Source organism: Camelus ferus, chromosome 7 (assembly GCF_009834535.1).
Source record: "Camelus ferus isolate YT-003-E chromosome 7, BCGSAC_Cfer_1.0, whole genome shotgun sequence".
Classification (NCBI taxonomy): Eukaryota; Metazoa; Chordata; class Mammalia; order Artiodactyla; family Camelidae; genus Camelus; species Camelus ferus.
Window position 1 is genome coordinate 77,834,411 of NC_045702.1, and position 22,411 is coordinate 77,856,821.

The following is a 22,411-nucleotide window of genomic DNA, read 5'->3' on the forward strand; positions in this document are numbered from 1 at the left end:
CAGCAGTGATAATGAAGAAGACACAAGAAAGTCTATGCTGCTTCATCACCACCATCTCTGAATGGCCCTGAAGCTGCTTGAGAAGCAAGAACACATCCTTTCCTAAGAAGGAAGATCCTAACTGGTGGCAATAAGAATTAAAAGCGCTAGGAATACAAGGTCCCTAAGGCTCCAGCTATAAACATCTTTTCTGAGTGAAATATACACACCCTAGAGCCACATACAGCTACGTTTATGCACACACATATGCACACACAACATACACATACAATCAAATATACAACATTTACAAACATATGTAAGTCAAAGGCAACCAAGTATAAAATGTGTTTACCTGACTGCTTTTCTGAGTAACTATAGTCTAAAGTACTTGAAATAATAAAAGGATGCCAAATAAGGATTTCCTCCTGTAAACTGGAATTTGGAGTATCTTTTTATCTTTGAAATAAATTTTGTTTTCTGAATAAGTAATAGAATTATATGATTCAAAATTCAAAAAATTCATAAGACAAAGTCACCCTCATATCTTTGTCCCAACTACGCACTTACCAAAAATAATCACTGTTATCAGTTTCTTGCTTGTCAGAATTACATTTTTAGATGTACCATTTGGAACGCAGAATCCCTAGCAATCATTCCTCTGGGGTTCTAAATAGATCATGAGGACAGATAACATGACCTTACTTCAGTACAATCTCCGAGAACTGTCCTGCCAGTATTCCCCAATAAAGAATATGCCCTCAAACGTGAAATCTTTGAGCTTATTTCTAATGCTCTTCTGTTTAACCATACTTCATTTGTTACCAAGTCTTACTGATTATACTTCTGTTGTGTAACACAACAGTTATTTTACTTCTATTCCTACAAGCATCACTCTAATCCAAATCTTTAACACCTTCACCTTAACACTACGGTCTCCTGGGTAGCTTTCCAGTCTCTTACTGAAATCCATCCTGTCAGATTTATCTTCTTAAAACACAGTTCTCAGCACTCCAGCCCCCTTTTTAATAAACCTCAGTGGCTCTCTACTAACAGATTATGTTGAATCTTCTCAGAACAGCACTTTATAAAATCCTCAGTCAACACGTCTTCAATAATCTATAAGGCATCAATTCCCACCATTTCATAATACAGTTGCCTCCACTCCAATCCATTTCCTTTTCTTCATTTTTATTTCAGACTTTTACCATCAAATATAATACAAACATATTATTCAGCACTAAAAAGAAATCATCTATCAAGCCATGAAAAGACATAGAGGAACCCTAACAGCACACTACTAAGTGAGAGGGCCAATCTGAAAAGGCTACATACTATATAATTCCAATGATAAGATATCATGGAAAAGGCAAAACTCTGGGGACAGTTAAAAAGATCAGTGGTTGCCAGGAGTTGGGGGAGTGAACAGAGTATAGAGGATTTTCAGGGCATTGAAAATATGCTGTACGATACTATAATAATGCATGTATGCCATTACACAGTTTTCAGAACACAGAGAATGTATACCAAGCGTGAACAATGGACTTTGCTAACGATGTGTCAATAAGATTCATCAATTGTAACCAATGTGCCACGCGGCTGGTAGATGCTGATTAAGGGGAAGGCTATGTGTGGAGGCAAGGGATATATGGGAAATCTGTATCTCACAATTTTGCTGTGAATCTAAATTGCTCTAAACATGAAAGTATTTTAAAATATAGATTTAGATATTACAAATAAAGAAAACCACATACAGAAATTACAGCTAAATGAACTTGGAATTACCATGCACATCAGGAGACAAAACCACCTCTGCCACTACAGAAGCCCGCCAGTACCCACTCCCAATCACGACGCCCTCCACCCATCTCCTCTATCCCCCAACCCAACCAAGAGAGACACCACTCTGGCTTTTGTGGTACCACTTACTTACTTTTTTTTTTTATGGTTTTATTATTGAAGTGTGTATCCTTATATGCTATAGTTTAATTTCACCCTTTTAAAAGTCTACATAGGTTTCATTAGCATCTCCTTCTTCCCTTCGCCATCTGTTGAATATATTGGATCATCTGCTCTATACAGTTCCCCACAGACTGGGTTTTCCTGACTGCATCCCATAGGGCAGTTTAGTAAGTCCCTCTGTTTTCTACGTTTCCCGTGTGTTAGTAATTAGATGCAGGCAGCTTCATCAGATTCAGGTTTAATATTGTCGGCAAAATTATTCATTAGGTAGTGGTGTATTTATAACATATGTATGACTTTCTCTTTTTGTGTGTTTTTGACAGTCACTGACACTTGATGTCAAAATCCATTAAAACATAATGACTGCAAAATGGTGATACTCGAGTTCTATCATTTTGTCTTTATTTGCTAGCATATAAAATTTCTCTATGAAAAGAAACTACCACACCCATTTGTTTACCCAGTGGTACTGTTTATACAGAAAAGTAAGAATCAACACTTGCTTCTTTCTCTTGGTTTATCAGTTTTCAAAATGAAGGGCTGCTTTCCTAATACCCACCAAAGATGAACAATTAGTTCACTGTTCTGGCTATCATTATGGACTCATAAATTTAAATTTAGACATTTAAAAAAATGCCAATCCATTGCAGCTCTCATCCTTAGAGATGCTCACAGTGTCCCATTTTCAGCCAGTAGGAGCATCTGAGGGGGATCAACTGTGCTGAATTGCCTGAGACTCAAAGGATTCCCAGGACACAGGACTTTCAGTGCTAAAACTGACATACATAGTTGGTCACCCCCGAGCCTCTTCAAGTTGGCTCCTGAATCCTTTTGTCATGACTCTAGTTAGTAGTTACTGGTAATTTCCTTGGTACATGGTACAAAAACATTCTAGGATCACTTTTTGTATTTCATGCCCCAGATCTGAAATCAAAGATTTATCAAAGAAGTCCTGGTTTCTTCTAGAAGTCAACAGCTTCTGAATATCACATTCTGGGAATTAGGCTTGCTCATTTTCTGAGGCTTTTTGTAGACAGAGCTAGGAAATATCAAAATTAAAATATCACATAAATATTCATTGGCTTTATTCTGCAATACACATAAAACATTCTCAGATTAACATTATACATATACATACGTACAAAAATATATACATATAGTATATATACACCATTTTAAGATAAAATTAAAATATCTCATGAGTTCATACTGATACTTCAATTAAAACTCAGGAGCACAGGGTGTTTACTTAATCTCCTAACTTACATCTGTAAATTATTTCTTCCACACAGAGACTCCTGGCTCCAGACAAAAGAGATAACAGAATTAGAATATTTAAAATTATTCATTTGCTTTGCTGCACAATATGCAGAAAACACTATCTGAATACAAAACCAACACTACAAACACAAATATGACTGCTGAAAAGTTTTAAAAAACTGTTCTGCACATACTCTCCCCCCAATTTTTGAAAGTTGAATTTCCTTTATTAAAACATACAACCATCACACACTGCTTTATATCCCTCATTTAACCCTAGTTCTAATGCTCATCACTAGCTTTCACTCTGATGTTTCCACAGTCATTCTGATTGTCTCAAGTAACTTGTCTATCAGATTCCTAAGGAAAGGGTCCCAGGAATAGTATTCCCTGGATTCTATGTGCATGGCAGTCAAAATCAGGTGGGCTGGTATATCAAGTATCTACTGCTACACAAAAAACAGCCCAAAACTTAGTGGTTTAAAATGATTTGTTATTTCCCACAATTCTGTGAGTCAGGAACTTAGGCAGGTTCAAGGCCTCCATGTGGAATCACCTGAGTTACTTCCTCTGCTGCACTCAGCTAGCAAAGAGGCTTTACTCACACATCTGGTGCCTCAGTGTTTCTCTAGCACCCCTTAATGGCTAAGTCCCAGACTAGCACATCATCACATCCAGCAGCACGGGCTCTTTGGCATCACTAGGCCCACTGCTCTATATGTTTTCACAGTGTTGGGGACACTGGCATTTTATGCTGCTGCTCTTCTCTTCCCTCTTCCTTCCTTCCTAGTACGCTCATTTCTTTGGTGGGTAACTAAAAAGCTAAGAAAATAAGTTACCAACCCCTGCAACAATGTAGATGAAATTACCTGATATTATATCAACTGAAAACTAAAAAGGACCCTACAAAAGTTTACGATGAAAACAATGTATATATAAAATATAAATATAAAAAAAAAGGTTTTATGAACCATTTCCTCCTACTCCATTCCAACATTTTCTCAAACTTTCTCACCTATACAATTTCAAAGTTTAAAAATTAAATTAAAAGACTTTTAATTGAAAAGCAAATGTTTATGACAAAAATTAAAAAGTGAAATGATAAAAAGTTAAAAATTTTTTAAAGATTAAAAAAATTTATAATAGGTATGTGAATTACACCTCCATAAAGCTGTTCTATTTTTTAAAGGATTAAAAGTATTAGAAACACAAGATTTGAAAGTTAAAAATTCATTTTCTTATGTAACTTTAAAGTTAAAAAAATTTAAGTACTCTATATAAGGGGTAATAAGCGCTTCAACATTTCTTTCTGAGAAACTCTGAGGCAGTTCATAAGCAATCAATGTTACTAAAATAAGCTAAGACAGAGATGATTCTTGGGGTGATAATAAATTCAACTCATGTATTCATGTATATAGATGAAGTCAGAAGATTCTGCTTTTTTTTCTTTCTCCTAGAAGAGTGAAATGGGGATAAAAAGCAAAAGAAATTAAAAGTCCTTTCTTCTAATTGAAGGCACAATCAGAAGGATTTTATATTCAAGGCAAAACAACCTCATAACTATTTCTTTCTTGCTTTCTCATACCACGTGCATTTAAATGAATTAAAAGCTCAAAGAACAGAAAGATCAAACAGGAACATTAAAGTTTCCCCAAAGTTAAAAATGGAAATGTCTAGACAAAGTGAGCAGAATAAAAATGGTTAAAACATAAATAAACTTCCAAAGAGCTCTTAGACTTCAAAGCAGTTTGAGTGGCAACAAACTTGTAAGGTGAACTTCCTTCCTAAGGTAAGACTGTGTATAAGCTGAATCAGAAAAAATTAATACTGGAAATAAAGATATCAAAATGTACCTAGACATACTCCTTCCCCCCCCTTTCTCTTCGAATACTTTGAACAAAGTATTCAACTTAGTTGTCCCTATACAGAAGAAGTACAATATTTTTTACAAAGAGTGTAGAATATAAGGGCTAATATTTAATAACAATAAAAATAACTGCAACTTACACAATGTTATAGGTCAATTATATCTCAAAGCTGGAGGAAAAAAAAGACACTACAACTTGTTCATCATCATGCAGCTAGAGGGAAGAAGAAAGCAGTCAGGCATCAGAACTCCTAGACTAGTCCTCTTCACCTGTGCTTTATGAACCTGGATTTGATTTTTATTTACCTACAAGCAAGCTTCTGAAAAACAGGAACCACAGGTTCTACTTTTTTACATATTCCACAGAATCAGAAGAAAAGAATACTAGATTTAGAGAAAGAAATCCTTTTTCACAGTCAATGCTGCTGCATACTGGCTACATGAACTTCAGGAAGTAACTTCCAGAACTTCAGTTTACTCGCCCACAAAATGATGAGGTACGTAACTTTTAAACATAATTATTATAAAAATGAAATGACTTATAATACTTGAAATTTTTCATACATTATCAAGTCCTGCATAAACATGAAAAAAATTTTATGAATACCTAGCTAGGTGGCAAAAATAAATAAGATTCTTAAAAGTTACTGTCAAAAGATTATATTGAACAAAGGAGAAAAAGAAATGCATGATTCTGACATGTTTAAGATCTGGAGTTGAAACCAAAAAAGTGAACTTAAATTTTTAATGTAACAAATTAAATTTTAATTTATTGCATAAAATTAAGCAACCATCTATAACTAAAACATATGATGCACGTGCAAGACTAAAAGCCCTGGATAGTTTTGCCAATAAAAAAAACTCCTATATCTTCATATACAAAAATATTTTAAAGTTTAATAAACTAAAAATTAATTTCCATCAATGTCCTTAACACCAAAATATTTTCTAAAATTTTACTAGAGACAAGTCTATAAAGAAGATACAAGCAGCATACTCACTTTCTTAGTTAACAATACCATCCTCACCATCCTCACATATTAGTCTATTCTTTCACAAGAAAAGGAATTCCAGTAAACTTAATGCCAAGATTTTTAGTACAAAATGAAGAAGACATTCTAACAAGCAATACTTAAATCCCAACTCAACTGTGGGGAATAGGTACTGTTTTAATGTATATTTTAACAGAAAAGTAAAACATTAGCTTCAATGCTCTGAGCAGCACTTGCAGTGCCCACACCCTTCTTCAGGAAAATAGCTTGGGTAGTTCCTCATGTGTGGTTCACCTTATTTCAGGTCATGTGACCTTGTGACCTTAGCCACAGCTGACTAGATCAGGGGAACAATACTAGCTCAAAGGAAGCCTCACAAAGTCTGTCATCAGTGACCTGAGACATGGTCGTGTATAAGAAATACCCAAAACTGTTACTGACAGTCTCTGTTCTCTTCAGGAAAGTGGGTGTACAGAATGGAGCAGAAGCTGAGGTGGTAATAAGCAGAAGCCTTGAGACAAAAGCAGCACGAGTGAGAAGAAACAATGAGCAAGTGAAAAGGAGAATGAGAGTTCATCCACAGGGGCAGGAAAATTAGCAGAAAAAGCAGCAGATAGAGATGCAAAGATTCAAGGACTGAGGTACAGGAAAGGGTGATTGTCGGGTGCTGTTGGAGGCTGAGTGACATTCCAGCATCTCATGACATCTCTTTGAATGTTAAGACAGGTTCCTGTGTATCCTCACTGCCCTACATACATTAAGGTCGGTTATCTCTGATATAACTTGAAAGTATCTCTCCTCCTTCTGAAAAAGACTAAGACAGCAAACCGGTCTCACATGCTGTATTTCCCAAATTGTTATGAGAGACATATTTAAGAACAATAAAAAAAATTTAGTGTCATATATGTTTTGTTGAGTCACATATGCTACATATTTTTAAAAAATATTACCATTAAGGCAAAGACCAAGGAACAAGTCAGTTTACTCATTTCTTAAGCATTTAATACGGTATGTAACACTAGGCTAAGGCTAGAGATTCAAATACTAACAACATATTAGCATAGTCCTCAAAGAGCTTAGTCTTACAGGAGAGTATGAGGAAGGGAACAACGATGTAGAAAGTATTATAATGGAAGTATCTACAGGATATTAAAGGAACCAAAAAATGAAAAAGAAATACTCTGTTTGGTCAGAAGGGCAGGAGAGGACGTCACAAAAGATGTTGACACAACAATTAGAATTTGTCGAATAACAAGAAAAAATGTGCAAAGCAAGAAATGCCAGAAGTTCCAGCACATTCAGCAATAGTCAGTAGTTCAGTGTGATTAGTATCCACAATAAATTTCTTTAGAATGACAAAAGGTAAAGTTGATAAAGGCAAGCAGAGGTCCTATCACAAAGGACCTTATATGCCACATTAAGGACTTGAGACTTCACTCTCTTTAGTGTTAAGAAGGTACTAAATAATTTTATCAGGAGAATAAAATAATTTGGTATTTATTTTATAAAGAGATAAGACATGTAAGTCTCCTATTTTCAGTAATGGCAGACAAGATTTTTAGCTTACCATTCTAAGAACTAAAACTGTTGTATAAAAATGTAAAAAAAAAGGTCTCAAAAAGCATCAAAAAATGATAGTACAAATAGGAATATCAATCCAAAAGTGAACCCAAAGAGAAAAGAAGCAAATCCACTCACAAACTGAGAGCACTTGCTAGCCCTGGAAAACTAGAACCTACATTTTGATAGCCTCTGAGACAAAGTGGGAGAGGAGAGTTAAAATTGGTTAAACTTAATTTAATGTTGTTCTTGGACTGGTAGTAATCTCTGCTGCCACAGGAAAACAAAGCAAATCCTCTCTGAAGGACTCAAATATTGTAAAATATAACTTTTCAAATAAAACGTCCAGCACACAGCATGCGATAACTAGGCACCCAGGAAAACTGGACTCTATTAGACAGAGCCCACAAACACCACCGAAGTAAACATACCCACAAAGACTACAAATACTACACCTACTAGAGGCAGATAACAGAATACCTCAGCAGAATATACTCAAATCAAAGTCAAGGAACAAGAAATAGGTCATATAATACTTTAGGAAAAGAAACACAGAACTTCTTAAAATAAAACAATAACCAAAATTCAGGAAAATAATAATAGACTGATTTAACCACAGACTATACATAAGTGACTGAGGAAAGAATTAATGAAATGGAAAACCAATCAGAAAAAAATCCAGAGAACAGCAAGTAAAGTTAAAGATACATTAAAACTAGGCAAAGAGTGTAAATGACTTAGATGATAAAAGAAGTTCAGTATATATTTAATCATAATCTAAAGACAAAGGAGAAAGAGAATGATACATATTTGAAAAAAGCATAGCTTTGAAATGATGAAAGAGACAGACTCACAGATGGAAAAAGAAAAACAAACTGCACATGAAATGAATGCAAAGAAACCACTTTGAAACTGAAGGAAATCAAAAAGAAGAGAAAATCCTAAAAGAAGCCAGAGGAAAACTACAGATTACCTTCAAAAGACCAAGTCAGATTGACAGCTTCTCAACAACTAAATATATTCTAAGTATAGAAAGTAACAAAGAAGGAAGGAAGGAAAGAGGGAGGAAGTAGATAAATAACCCACTTTAAAAATTAATAGAAGATGTGAATAGACATTTCTCCAGAGTGACCAACAGGCACAATAAAAGACGCTCAGTATCATTAGTCCTTAGGGAAACTCAAATCGCAACGAAGATACTGCTTCATACCCAACAGAATGGCTACACTTAAAAGAAAAGAAGCAAGCAAGCAAGAAACTGAAAACCTCATGTACAGCTGCTAGGAATGTAAAACGGTATAGCTGCTTTGGCGAATAGTTTGGCACTCCTCCAAATGTTCTTCTTCTCCAGGTTTGTTGAAATATAACTGACGTACAATATTGCATAAGTTTAAGGTGTATGTATATTGATCTGGTACATCAAAATTTTATGACAGAGTTAGCACATATATTCTCATATATAAGCCAGCATACATATTCTCAGGTATATACCCAAGACAAATGAAAAACCATGTCCACTCAAAAGCTGGTACACAAATGTTCCTAACAGTACTTATTCATAACAGCCAATAAATGGAACAACCCAAATAAAATGGGTAAACAAAATGAATGGGTAAACAAAAATGTGGTATATCCATACAACAGAGTATTATTTGGTCACAAAAAGGAATGAAGTATTGACCCATGCTACAAGATGGATAAACCTTGAAAACATTATGCTAAGCGAAAAAAGTCAGACAAAAAAAATGCCACATAATGTATGATGTGTTTACATGAAATGTCCAGCACAGGAAATCCATAGAGAGAGACAGCAGATTAGAGAGCTGGGGGTTAGGAGAGGACTGACTACTAATGGGCATAAAGCATAAAGTTTCTCTCTGGGTTAATGACAATGTTCTGACATCAGATACTGGTGACACCTGCAAAATCTTGTGAATATAGTAAAAACCACTCAGTTTACATTTAAACATGCACTTTAAAGTGGTGGATTTTATAGTATGTGAGTCATAATTCAATTTGTTTTAAATGAAGGCAATTTCTATTTCTAACAATGATGGAATGATAGGGCTGGATTTACCCTCCCATCTTAAACAACTAGAAAACTGAACAAAATATAGAAATAATTTTCAGACACTGAACAACAGAAAGCACAGGACTGGGATTCCTTGAAGAAAAAAATGTTAAATGAGTTTAACAGCTATCCCAGTTTACTGCTGGGAGACAATTTTCTGGCTGCAGCAAACGGAAGGCAAACATGACAGCCTCTCTGAAGTGAGGAGACGGCAGGAAAGCCAAAAAGAGCTAGAGTCTATGGGCAGAGAATTAGCAAGGAAGGAGAGGTTGGGGAGATCTGCAGAAAGATGGCCTCAAGTCTCTGGCTAAGTGCCGATCTGCGCATGTGTGAGAGGAAATACAGGAAAAGAAACACTAAAACAATCCACAGAGCTCACAGTGGAAAGACCTAGTAGTAAACAAAGCTACACTATCCTGAGGCTAAAGGCTGCTCTGAACCTGCACTAACCAATCCTCAAAAAATCAGACTAATTCCAAGTAACTTAACTATGAACAAGAATAAAGTCCAACACTCTTTCAAGGACATTTTTAAAAATCCAGCACCCTAAAACATAAAATATCCCTTTCTAGTGAAAAATTGCCACACACGCAAAGAAGTGTAAAAATAAAACCCTTAACAAGAAGAAAGGTCAATTAACAAAAACAGACCCAGAAATAATGAAGACTGAAATACTTAAGTATCTACTATAAATATGCTCTGTATGTTCAAGAAGGTATACGAAAACATAAACTTCACAAGGGAAAAGATAAAAGAAGATAAAAACACCAGAGATGAAAAATACATTATGGGAAAAAAAAAAACAAGCCACACCCTGGATGGGAGATTTCAGGTATATTACAGGCTGAAACATACGATACAGAACAATACACTTTCAGAAGAAAACAGGGAGTCTCTCATGATTTCAGGGTAGAGAAAGTTCTCTTAAGCAAGACAGAAAGATACTAACCCTAAAAGAAAAACTGTAAATTTCACTTTTAACCATCTAGACACTCTAGAGAGGAGGGAAAAAAAATCAAGCACGATGAGATATGTGAAACACACATAATAAGAGGACTTATCTTGGGTATTCAACATCTTTAGTAGTCAGTTCCCTGGAAAACAAAGGCCACCACACACTCAAAATACTGGCAAAATTAAGCAGTCTGAAAAACTAAATGTTCACAATGATACAAATTAACAGGAATGCTCATAAACTGCTGGTAGGAATGGCATAATTATTTGGGAAAACAGTTTGGCATTATATAATAAAGTTAAAGATCATAAATTCTATAACCTAGCCATCCTATTCCCAGCACATACCTTACAGAAAGGGGTGTCTACATGAGCCAGTATACCTATACAGAACTATTCATGGCAGTACTGTTTATAGCCCTGAACTGCAAAAAACTCAAAAGTCCATAAGCAGCAGAATAATCATATAATGGAAACTGAAAATTAACTAACTACACAACAAACAACATAGATGAATCTTGATAAGCACAATACTGTTTTCAAAAAGCAAGGTATCATAGTATAATTTTAAATTACAAAAATCACTGTGAATTTATAGCCAAAACAATCTTGAGAAAGAACAAAGTTGGAGGCGCCCCACTTTCTGATTTTGAAACATACTATACAAAGCAACAGTAATCAAGAAAGGGCGGTACTGGCATAAAGACAGATACATAGGTAAATGGAACAGAACAGAAAGCCCAGAAAGAAATAAAACTCTTGCATATATGGCCAAATGATTTTCAACAAGGTGCCAAGACTACACCATAGGGAAAAGATGGTCTCTTCAACAAATGGTTAATAGATAATTGGGTATCCATGTGAAAAGTAATGAAGTTGGACTCTTATCTCACACCATGCAAAAAAATATATTAAAGACCTAAATGTAAGACCTAAAACTGTAAAACTTCTAGAAGAAAACATAGGGAAAAGCTCAGTATGTTGAATTTGACAATGATCTCTTGGATATGACACTAACCAAAGGCAACAAAAGCAAAAATAAACAAATGGAACTACATCAAATTTAAACCTCTGTGCATCAAAGGAAATAGTCAACAGAGTGAAAAGGCAACTTAAAAAATAGAAAATATTTGCAAACCATTTATCTCATAAGGAGTTAATATCCAGAATTTACAAGGAACTTCTATAACTCAACAACAACAACAAAAGTAAACCAATAAAAATGAGCAAAGGACTTGAATAGACAACTCTCCAAAGAAGATACACAAATGGCCAACAAGCATATGAAAAGATATTCAACATCACTAATTAATAGAAATCCAAATCAAAACCATTATGAGATATCACCTCACACCCAATAGATGACCAATATCAAAATAACAGAAAATGAAAATAACAAGTCCTGGTGAGGATGCAGAGAAGTTGGAAAACTTGTGCACTACTGGTGGGAATATAGAATGGTACAGCCACTATTCAAAATAGTATGGAGGTTCCACAGATTAAAAATAAAATTACCGTATGATTTGAGTACATATGCAACAGAATTCAAAGCAGGATCTCATAGAGATACTTTGCACATCCGTGTTCACTGCAGCACTATACATGACAGCCAAGAGGTAGAAGCAACCCTCATGTTCATCAGTGGATGAATGGATAAAAAAAAGTGTGTTATATACATGCAATGGAGTATCATACAGTTTTAAAGAAGAAGGAAATCTTGTCACATGATAAAACATGGATGAACCTTAAGGCTATTACGCTAAACAAACTAAGCTAGTCACAAAAGGACAAATACTGCATATTTCACTTGTATAAAGTATCACCCAAAGTAGTCAAAGTAATAGAAACAAAGTAGAAAGATAATTGCCAAGAGGGAAGAGGGGAGGAAGAAAGGGAAAATTAATTTTTAAGGGGTACAGAGTTTTAGTTTTCCAAGATGAAAAATTTCTGGAGATCTTTTGCATAACAATGTACATATAGTTAACAGTATACTTAAAAATGATTAAGATGGTAAACTTAATGTTAAGTGCTTTTCAACACAATAAAAAAACAATGTGAATTAATGAGCAGAAAAAGAAATACTTCTGCTTTGGATGTCACAATAAGTTGCTAACAACAGCATCACTTTCTGTACATCACCCATTCTCCTAAGTTCCCCTAGGCCCAAATTTTAGTTTATAACATTATTCATTAAGAGGAACCAGGATGTCTTAAAGTTTAGTTGAGCCTATCTCTTCCAGCAAGAAGCAGCAGCATGTGTCTAGAATATTCCATTGCACCCAGAAAACAAAGAAACTCTCAAGAATGGCAGAGGCTCACTGAAAAAACAAAAGAGCCAGTGTGAAACCATATCAAACTCTGGTAATTTGAACATCAACAGGAGTATCGTAAATAAAATCAATTGGAAGAGGTTGAGTCTGTGAAAGGCTGTGATTCCAAATAGATACTCAAAAGAGAAAAGATTAATTTGAAGTAGACAGAAGATGGTTATAAGAACATGAGAAGTATAATTTTTCATTAATTTAAAGTGTTAATATAGACATATCACTATTTTATTTCTTCTTCTGAGTACATAATGGTTTATAAAACATAAAGAAAAAAGCTTAAACATAGAAAAATGAACAAAAATTATGTCGAACCAAATGATTCCAGAAATAGTAGTATTACTCAAAACAGAAAGGCCCAATTAGTATTGGTGATTGTACATAACGACCAGAAAAATTGGGAGCCCAACACCAATCAGCACTAGTCTCTAATGGTCCCATATAGACCCAGAGGGAGGAGGGTCCACTAGTAGTCACACATAATATACAATTAAAAAGAAAGTCCAACAATACATTCAAAGTTGATTAATTAGCTGAATGTTCCAAAGAAAACAGATCTGCAATGTATAGAACAAGAGTTATCACAGAGCAAGCCAAAACCAATCTTCAATTTATTGAAATACAGTTGAGTACTTGCAACACAGACACATAACCCACAAAGCCTAAAATATTTACTACATAACCCCTTACAAAATAAGTTTGCCAACTCCTGTATAATGATGATTCCTTTAGATGACTATTAATTATAATGGCATAACTTTGAGGCACACATTAGGTTTTTGTTTCATCAACGAAGTTAATCTACCTAACAATAAGACAAGCAATGAGATAACAACTAGCCATGTAAAACTTCTAAAATATTTCTGAATACACCAAGTTTAAAAAATACACAGAGAGAAATGAAAGCATAGATCTACACAAATACATGTAAGCAGATGTTCACAGCAACATTATTCACAAAAACCAGTAACTAGAAAGAATCCAATTGTCTGTCAACTGGTAAATGGACAAATGTGTCCATAAAACAACATTCAGCAATAAAAAAAACAACTCCTAGTGACATTCTACAACATGGATGAACCTTAAAGGCATTTCACACACACAAAAAAAGCCTGACACAAAAGACTAGTATCTCTTTTATGAGTCCATTGATATGAAATGGCCAGAAAAGGCAAATTTACAGAGACAAAAAAATAGATGAGCGGTTGCCTTAGGACTGGGGATAGGAGCAGCAATTGATGGCTGGAATGGACTAAATGTTCAAATTCGTAGGTTGAAATTCTAACCCCCATGTGATGGTATTAGGAAGTGGGGCCTTTGGGAGGGAAGTAGGTCATGAGAGAGAAGCCCTCATGAATGGGACTGGTGCCCTTATAAAAGCTCTCTCCCTCTCTGCCATGTGAAGATACAGGAAAATGACTGTCTGCAACCCAGAAGAGAGCCCTCACCAGGACTCAACCACGCTGGTAGCCTGATTTGGACTTCCAGCCTTCTGATATGTGAAAAATAAGTTTCTGTAGTTTATAAGCCACCCAGTGTATGGTGTTCTGTTAGAGCAGCTTGAACAGAGTAAGAAAATGGCAAATAGACAACAAGGGATCTTTTTGCATCTCTAAAACTGGACTGTGGTATGACCGGCATACTCTATAAATTAGCAAAGATATTTAAACAGTTATTTTAGTAGTATACCATATGTTCAAAAAGTTGAGTAGATAAATCAGAAAGTTCAGGGAAGACCCAAATCAAACTTAAGGAAATGAAAACAAAAATGTCTAAAATGAAAAATACACTGAAGGAGAGTGGCAGCAAATTAGACAGTACAAAAGAAATGATCAGTGAACTTGAAGACAAAGCAATATAAATTATCCAAAATAAAACACACAGGGAAAAGCAGTTTGGAAGAAAAAAAGTGAGCAGGTATCTGGTGATCTGTGGGACAGCTTTAAGACACCTTAGTTGTAACTGCAGTCGCCAAAGGAGAGGAAAGGGGAGGGACAAACTATTTGGAAAAATAATGGCCATAAATTTTCCATAACTGATGAAAATTATAAACTCACAGATCCAAGAGCTTAAAGAACTGTAAGCGCACGCGCGCACACACACACACACACACACACACACACACACACACAAAGAAACTACACCAAGGTACATCATAATCAAATGCCTCAAAACCCAGTGATAAAGTAAAAACCTTAAGAACAAAGTGAGGAGAAAAAAACATCATGTACAGAGGAACAAAGATAAATATAACAGATCTCTCACAGGAAACAGTGCAAATGAGAAGACAGTTGAGCAGTGTCCTTAAGGTGCTAAAAGAAAAAACCACCTGGAGTTCTATGTCCAGCAAAAACAGCATTCAAAATCATGAAATAAAGACTATTTCAAAAGCTGAAAGAACTCATCAACAGCAGACCCATACTACAAGAGATGTTAAAAAGAAGTTCCTAGGGCAAAAGTAAATGATATCACCTAGAAACATGGGTCTAATCAAAGAAAAGAAAAGCAGGTAACTGCGGAGGTAAATATTCAAGATTTTCTTTTTAAATCTCTTTAGAAAATAATTGACTGTTTAAAGAAAAACTTTAACAATATATTGTGGGGTTTACAACACATGTGAAAGTAAAATGCATGATAACAGCACAAAAGCTGGGAGGGATGAAATGAAAGTATACTACTGTGAGGTTCGTATACTACATGTGAATTGTTATAATATCACTAGCAGTCAAAATCAACAGTTAAAATGTGTACTATACATCCTAGAGCAATCATGAAAATACAAAAACAAGTTATAGCTGATAAGCAAACAAAGGAAATAAATGGAATCATAGGAATACTCAGTTAACCCAAAACAAGGCAGAAGAAGAAACAAAGAACAAAGAACAATCAGGACAAATGAAAAAAATAAGAAGATGAAAGACTTAAACCTAAACATAACAATAAGCACATTAAATACAAATGCCTAAGCATCTCAAAAAGCACATTTATTGGTTAAAAAAAGCAAGACCCAACTAAATGCTGCCTACAAGAAATGCACTTTAAATATGAGACAAAAATAGGTAAATGATAAACTTTCAATGTCTCCATCTATAAAACAATCTTTTAGGATTACTATCAGGAATAAATAGATCACGTAGGTAAAGCACTGACCATATAGTAGACACTCTGTAGTGTCAACTGCCACAATTACTACCTCTATTACAATACATTGTAATCATCGGCCTGTCTCCCCCTACTCAGCTATTTGAGAGAAGACTTCATAGTCAGAAGAATGCCTCTAGCCAGAGCCTTAGAACAGTGTCTGGCACAGTTTTGGTGATGTTTAGTGAACTGAATAAAGACACAAGGCCAATCTAGGATTTCTAAAGCTCTGTCACACAGCAGACACTGGATATTAGAAGCCAGATTATTAAAGATAAAAACAGGGGAGTGGGTATGGATAAAACAGTACGATTGTAGGAAAAAAACAGGAAATAAAAAACCAGTGGGAAATGAACAGTGTTGACAGAAGAATGGTAAATAAGATCCCCAAGCGAGAAGGGAAAAGTGTTACTAATAAAAGACACACACAAGGAAAAAAAATAACAGGATAGTATCAGACCCTCAGATTACATTAATAAAACATACAAAGGGAATGAAGAAAATAAAAGCAATTTTTACTTTGCTTTGTAAAATGGTGTGCAAAGTTAACAGATTTCCTAGGAAAATAACCCAAAGAGGAAAAAACTTCAAATATAAAACTATTCATAGCAGTAGTATCTGTAAGTGTGAAAAGTCTGAAACAATTTCCATATCTAACTACAGGCAATAGTTTTTGAATAATCATGGAAACTATGTGAAAAATAAATTTTAAAATGTTTTGTGTACCTCTCTTATAAAGCTAGAAAATCACTACATTTTAGTCAAAAACCGAATTTCCAGAATAACGAATTAGTACTGCTATTAGAACAAAATATCGGTTTGAGTTCCTTACTTTTGATCATAGCATACTATAAGAATGAAAGTTAGGTTTCTTTCTGTTCTTTATTAAAAAATAATTTTTCCCTTCCCTATTTATTTTAAATTTTTTTTATTGAAGTATACTCAGTGACAATGTGTCAATTTCTGGTGTACAGCATAACGTTTCAGTCATACATACATGTATTTGTTTTCATATTCTTTCTCATTATAGGTTACTACAAGATTTTGAATATACTTCCCTGTGCTGCATAGAAGAAATCTGGTTTTTATCTACTTTATATATAGTAGTTAGGATTTGTACATCTCAAACTCCCAATTTATCCCTTCCTACTAAACGAAATAATTTTGAATTCTAAGAATTTAGTAAAATGATTATATACTGCAATAAGAGTGAAAATTGTTCACCTGAATAGTAGTTTAGATTTTTATTTTTTAGACTGGATTATCTTCTTTTAAAGCTCTTTAGTATCTTTCCCCTTTTCTCTCATATTTTCTTATTTCCTCAGAATTCATTCTTTTGAAACTTGTTCACTTATAAAAACAAAATGAATTAAAAGTACAAAGAAATGACAGTGGGAACCCACCTGAAGTCTTGCTAGTTGAGCAGTACGGGCTACTATTTTATTGTATGGCTCAATAATTTTTGCTTTCATCCTAAAGGAGAAACAAAAAGAGGAGTGACAAAGTCATCTTCAAAATATCAATGGATAATAATCTTCTAAATTTCATTTATTTATAAAATGAACAACAGTACCTATCAACAGCTCCCTGTAAAGCCCCAATTCTTGTCTGCATCATCTGAAGAACACCTAGGAAAACGTAACAGCTTATATTACTTTATAAATTTAAAAGAGTTCAAGTTGGGTAAACAATTAAAAGAAAAGAATAGAGAAATTTTTCAATTTGTTTCTGCCATCATTGTAATCTAAGCAACCAATATCTTTACCTAAATTATCGTAGAAGCCTCTAACTAGTGGTTCCCTCCAATCCTTGCTCCACTAAACAAATGTGACAAGGAGTGAGGAGAAACTGCTTAATGCGTACAGGGTTTCCATTTAGGGTAATGAAAAAGTTCTGGAACTGGATAGTAATGGTTGCACCACACTGTAAATGTAATTAATGCCACTGAAATGGCTAAAGGTGTAAATTTCATGTTAATATGTATTGTACTAAATAAAATTACAAAAAAAAAAAAAAAAGAAGCCTGAGTGATCTTTGGAAGTGCAAATTTTACATAACACACCTGCTAAAACCCTTTCACAGTCTCCCCTTCACTCCTTCATTAAAACTAAAGTCCACAGCTTGGTCTACAGGGCCTTGAATAATCTGGAAATGAGATAGTCTCTGCCTGGTATCCTCTCTCTAACCCCCATGCTACATAAATAATAAACACGGACAGCAAGTATTTATTGCTGTCACTTTCTATCTACACAACATGAAGAACTGCTTACAAAATTGTAAAATGATTTTCAGGAAGATGGAGCTTAAATTTTACCATTTTATATGCCTAAAAATAGACTGTCCAATATTATAATAGATTAAATTAAATCTGTAATAAATTTAATTATTTTGAACTCCATTCTTTAAAACCCAGTTTGTATATTCAACTGCCATAGTTGTAGTTTTGAAACACAGTATTCTAAAGTATAGAATGTTGTCACATATTCGATGAAGTAATATTAAAATAAACATTTGTATCAGCATACAAATATGTTTTAATAAGGCTCTGTTCAACAGAATCCTCTCTTAGCCCGAGGATTCCCTTACTTCTGCTGGTTTTATGGTTCATTGACCTTAAACTCCAAGAATGAACTGCCTTTACTTGTTATTATCACTTCCTTATATCTTACTCTCTCCACGACCCACTCTCAATAGCTTTCATACATATTCCACCAAAACAGATCTTGCCAAGGTCACCAGAAAACTCCAGAGTGCCAGATTCTATTGTTAGTTCTGTCTTTATTTTGTTCGAACGCTCAGAAGTTACAATATGTTAAAACCATTCCCTCCCTAAACATTTTTTTTCTCTAGGCTTCCAAGTCATCACACTCCCTAGGTTTCCTCCTATCTTATTAGCTGCTCCTACTTCTCCGTTAGATCTCTCCATGCTGGAGTATGCCAAGATTTGATCCTCCACCGTCTTCTCTTCTCTATCTATAATCTTAGGGATTTCGTTCAATCCCAGTGTTTTGCATACAATCTGTTCAATAAAATACTGATTTTATACACACACATATGTACATATATCTACACAGATTTTCTTTATACCTGCCTATCTATATACACACACACATACACGCACACAGATCTCTAGCCTTGAACTTTCTTATGACAAATTTAAGACACCCAAGATAATTTCTGCCCTACTCCTGCCCCATCAAAATCATAATCTTCTTTAGTCTAACCCATCTCAGTTACTAATATCATCATCTATCCAATTTTTCAGACTAAAATCTTAGGACTCATTCTTGGTGACTTTTTCCCTCAGACCTTTCATTTCCCATCAACAAATCCTGTTAGCTCTATCTTACCCACTTCTCTCTCTTTACACCCACCACTCTAACCCAAGGTACCATCAACTTCTACTTCTGTTTCTAACTTGGTATGCTGGATTCTAATCTTGCCTTCCTATAGAGCCCCCAGAGAAAACTTTTTACAGCATTAATCATACAACATACCTAATTAAAACCCTCCAATGGTTTGCCATTGCACTTAGAATGAAAATCAAAATTCCTTTCCAAAAACCACATCTATAATTCCTTCCCTCATTCACTAAAATCCAGTCATATGGGTCTTTTTTATATGCCCTTCAAACATGCCAAGCTAATTCCATTTACTGGTCCTTCAGCTTACAACATTCTCCTTCCCGATCATTCAAATCTCAGCTCAAACGTCATCTTAAAAAGCCATCCCCTGCCTGTCCTAGCTAGTAAGGGACTCCCCTTCCTCCACTTTCTTTTCTTCTAGGAATTACAAATACCTGACGTTTCCTACTTGTACATTTTGGGGGGGCCTAATTCCCCACCTAGAACATAAATTTCATGAGGACAGTGACTTTGTCTATTGCTCATAGGTGCCTGGCATCTAACAAGTTCTCAATTACTATTTGACTCATTGAACAAACAAATTAGTAAGTTAGGCTCTCCCTTTTTAATAAAATAGGCTTAATTAAATACACCTCCAAATTTCATAAGGACAGGGACTCTGCATATTGTTATTGCTTCCTAGAACCTAGCAAATTCTCAACCAAAATTTAAATGAACATAAATGAAGAGGGAGCAAATTTTAACAAAATAGACTTATTAAATATATGTCTAAATGAATTATATGGCAAAAGTTTAATATATAGGAGAAAAAGCAGTTGAAGTACAAGTTGGAATAATAATTCATTTTCAATTACATGACACATATCTCAAATATTTCAATAAGTGCTTAGAAATACACATCATGCCTAAATGAATACTAACTGATTAATATTTTGACTTTTTATGTTCAAATATTCTGGAGAATACTCTTAGATTATCATAGAAATTCAGAGAAATCAGCTTTTATACTATATACACTCATCCATTGGATAGTTATTCCAACTCTAACAGTATATTTTAAATGTTGTAATAACTGAAAAGCATCCTGGGGGAAACAAGCATATTATAGAACTAAACACATATGAGAAAACCACACTGAGAAGTGTTTTTGTTGTGATGATTCATCTACACCTATATATACTCAGAATCAATGTGAAAGAACCCATGACATTCTTATGGGTTTCTATAAATGAAAAAATCATTTATCATTTGTTTTAAAAAATTACCAGTAAAGTAGGGTATTGTTTATTTGCTTCCAGAAACACATAAAAGTATTATGAGATGTAAAAAAATAATTTTCAATAGTTAATCAGTACTTAGAGCCTCTTAATTTTTCCATAGTCTGATATCGATCCTAAATATTCAATAAACCAAACTATTTGTCTGAAATATTATGTTCTTCAAAGTCTTAGAAACTGTGTACATGCTGAGAATAATACCTTGGAGTGCACATACGAAATACTTACGGAGGGGAAGCATTAAACATTGTATCACAGAAAGCAAAACTCTTCCTCTTTAAGAATTTGATCAACAGGGAAAAATCACATAGCTTTCTCTTGATGTGCAATGATTAATAGTAATCGCAACACAAATGATAATGTAAAATATTAACATTTCATATTTGAGATGTAGCTTAATTTAATAAAGAGAATGAAAAATTCATAAAAGCTGTAGTCAAACAAAATTAAGAGGATTCATAATAATAAAAATCTGATGTATTATTATTCTACTATACTCTTACTTCTGAAAAGAATTTTAAGGAAAGCCAAATATAAGGAAAGAATTCAAGCCTATTTCTACTACTTGGGTGGTGTTGATTTGTTTGCTTGTTTTAATTAACTGACAGTTACAGAAGCACTAAATATGTGCCAGGAATTGTTCTAAGCATTTTGTTAACTCACTTAATCCTCAAAATAACAAATTAGTATACATTAATACTCTTCCTTTATAGATAAAACTGAGGCTCAGAAAGGTTAAGTAACTTGTCCAAAGTCACACATCTAGTAAGTGGCAAAGCAAGGATTTAAACACAGATAGTTTAGCTCAGGGGTCACTAAAGTTTTGTTGGAACACAGCTATACACATTCATTTACATGTTATCTGGCTGCTTTCACTCTGTAATAGCAGAGGTTTTAACGGCTGCAACAGAGACGGTATGACCTGCAAAGTCTAAAATATCTACTTTCTGACCCTTCACTGGAAAAGTTTCTGAGCCCTGGACTAGCTCTATAATAATCTGTAATAGTTAATGGAAATATACCTTCCAAAGACTCAATCCCAGTTGCTTGTGCCAATAAATCTTCATGTCTTGCAACAACCTGAAAATTAAGAAATGAATAATCAGCATTGCTCTAAGTATTAGGTATTTTTCTTTTTAACTACAATGTAGAATTGAAGGCCTCTCTCCACAGATAAAGGGGGAAAATGCTAACACCCAAGGAAACAATACAGGTTATAAAGGTGTGCTTGAGATGAATTATTAGTAGGAACACAAACATGCTTATAGTTGGACATAGAGCCAAAGAAGATACAGTCTTTTCACTAGCTCCTTCCTTTCCCAGTGGGATGTACAGGCAGAGCTGTGCCAAAATTGAAAAAACAACGAATTCTTGCCATGCTAATACATGCTTTCCCTTTAAAGAATGTTTTCAAACATCAGGTTCCTTTAGTTCTTGAACTTAACATTATCAAGACCACATTCTAATTTGGAAAGTAAAGCAGAGTTAGTGTCCACCTATCGTGAATATCCCTCCGCTTCCAGTTTCCCAATGTCATAGCAAATCCTCTTCCTTGCAGAAGACTAGTATTTTTAAGAAAATTAGGGCAGTGTGAATAAGCACACCAAAAAAAATAAATGAATGTTAAGAGTTGAAGGACACATGCAAAAGATTCCCAGA

The 22,411-nt window shown here is 34.5% G+C and overlaps 1 protein-coding gene across 1 annotated transcript in view; it reads right to left on the reverse strand.

The window, feature by feature from the left end:
- The window catches only part of COG5 (component of oligomeric golgi complex 5), a 237,564-nt gene that overhangs the window by 207,257 nt on the left and 7,896 nt on the right, over window positions 1-22,411 (reverse strand). The window contains exons 3-5 of the mRNA XM_032484216.1: window positions 21,775-21,832; window positions 17,684-17,738; window positions 17,514-17,583 (exon numbers count right to left, since the gene is read on the reverse strand). Of these exons, the coding sequence (XP_032340107.1) occupies window positions 17,514-17,583; window positions 17,684-17,738; window positions 21,775-21,832 (183 nt within the window). The remainder of the gene's footprint in view (window positions 1-17,513; window positions 17,584-17,683; window positions 17,739-21,774; window positions 21,833-22,411) is intronic.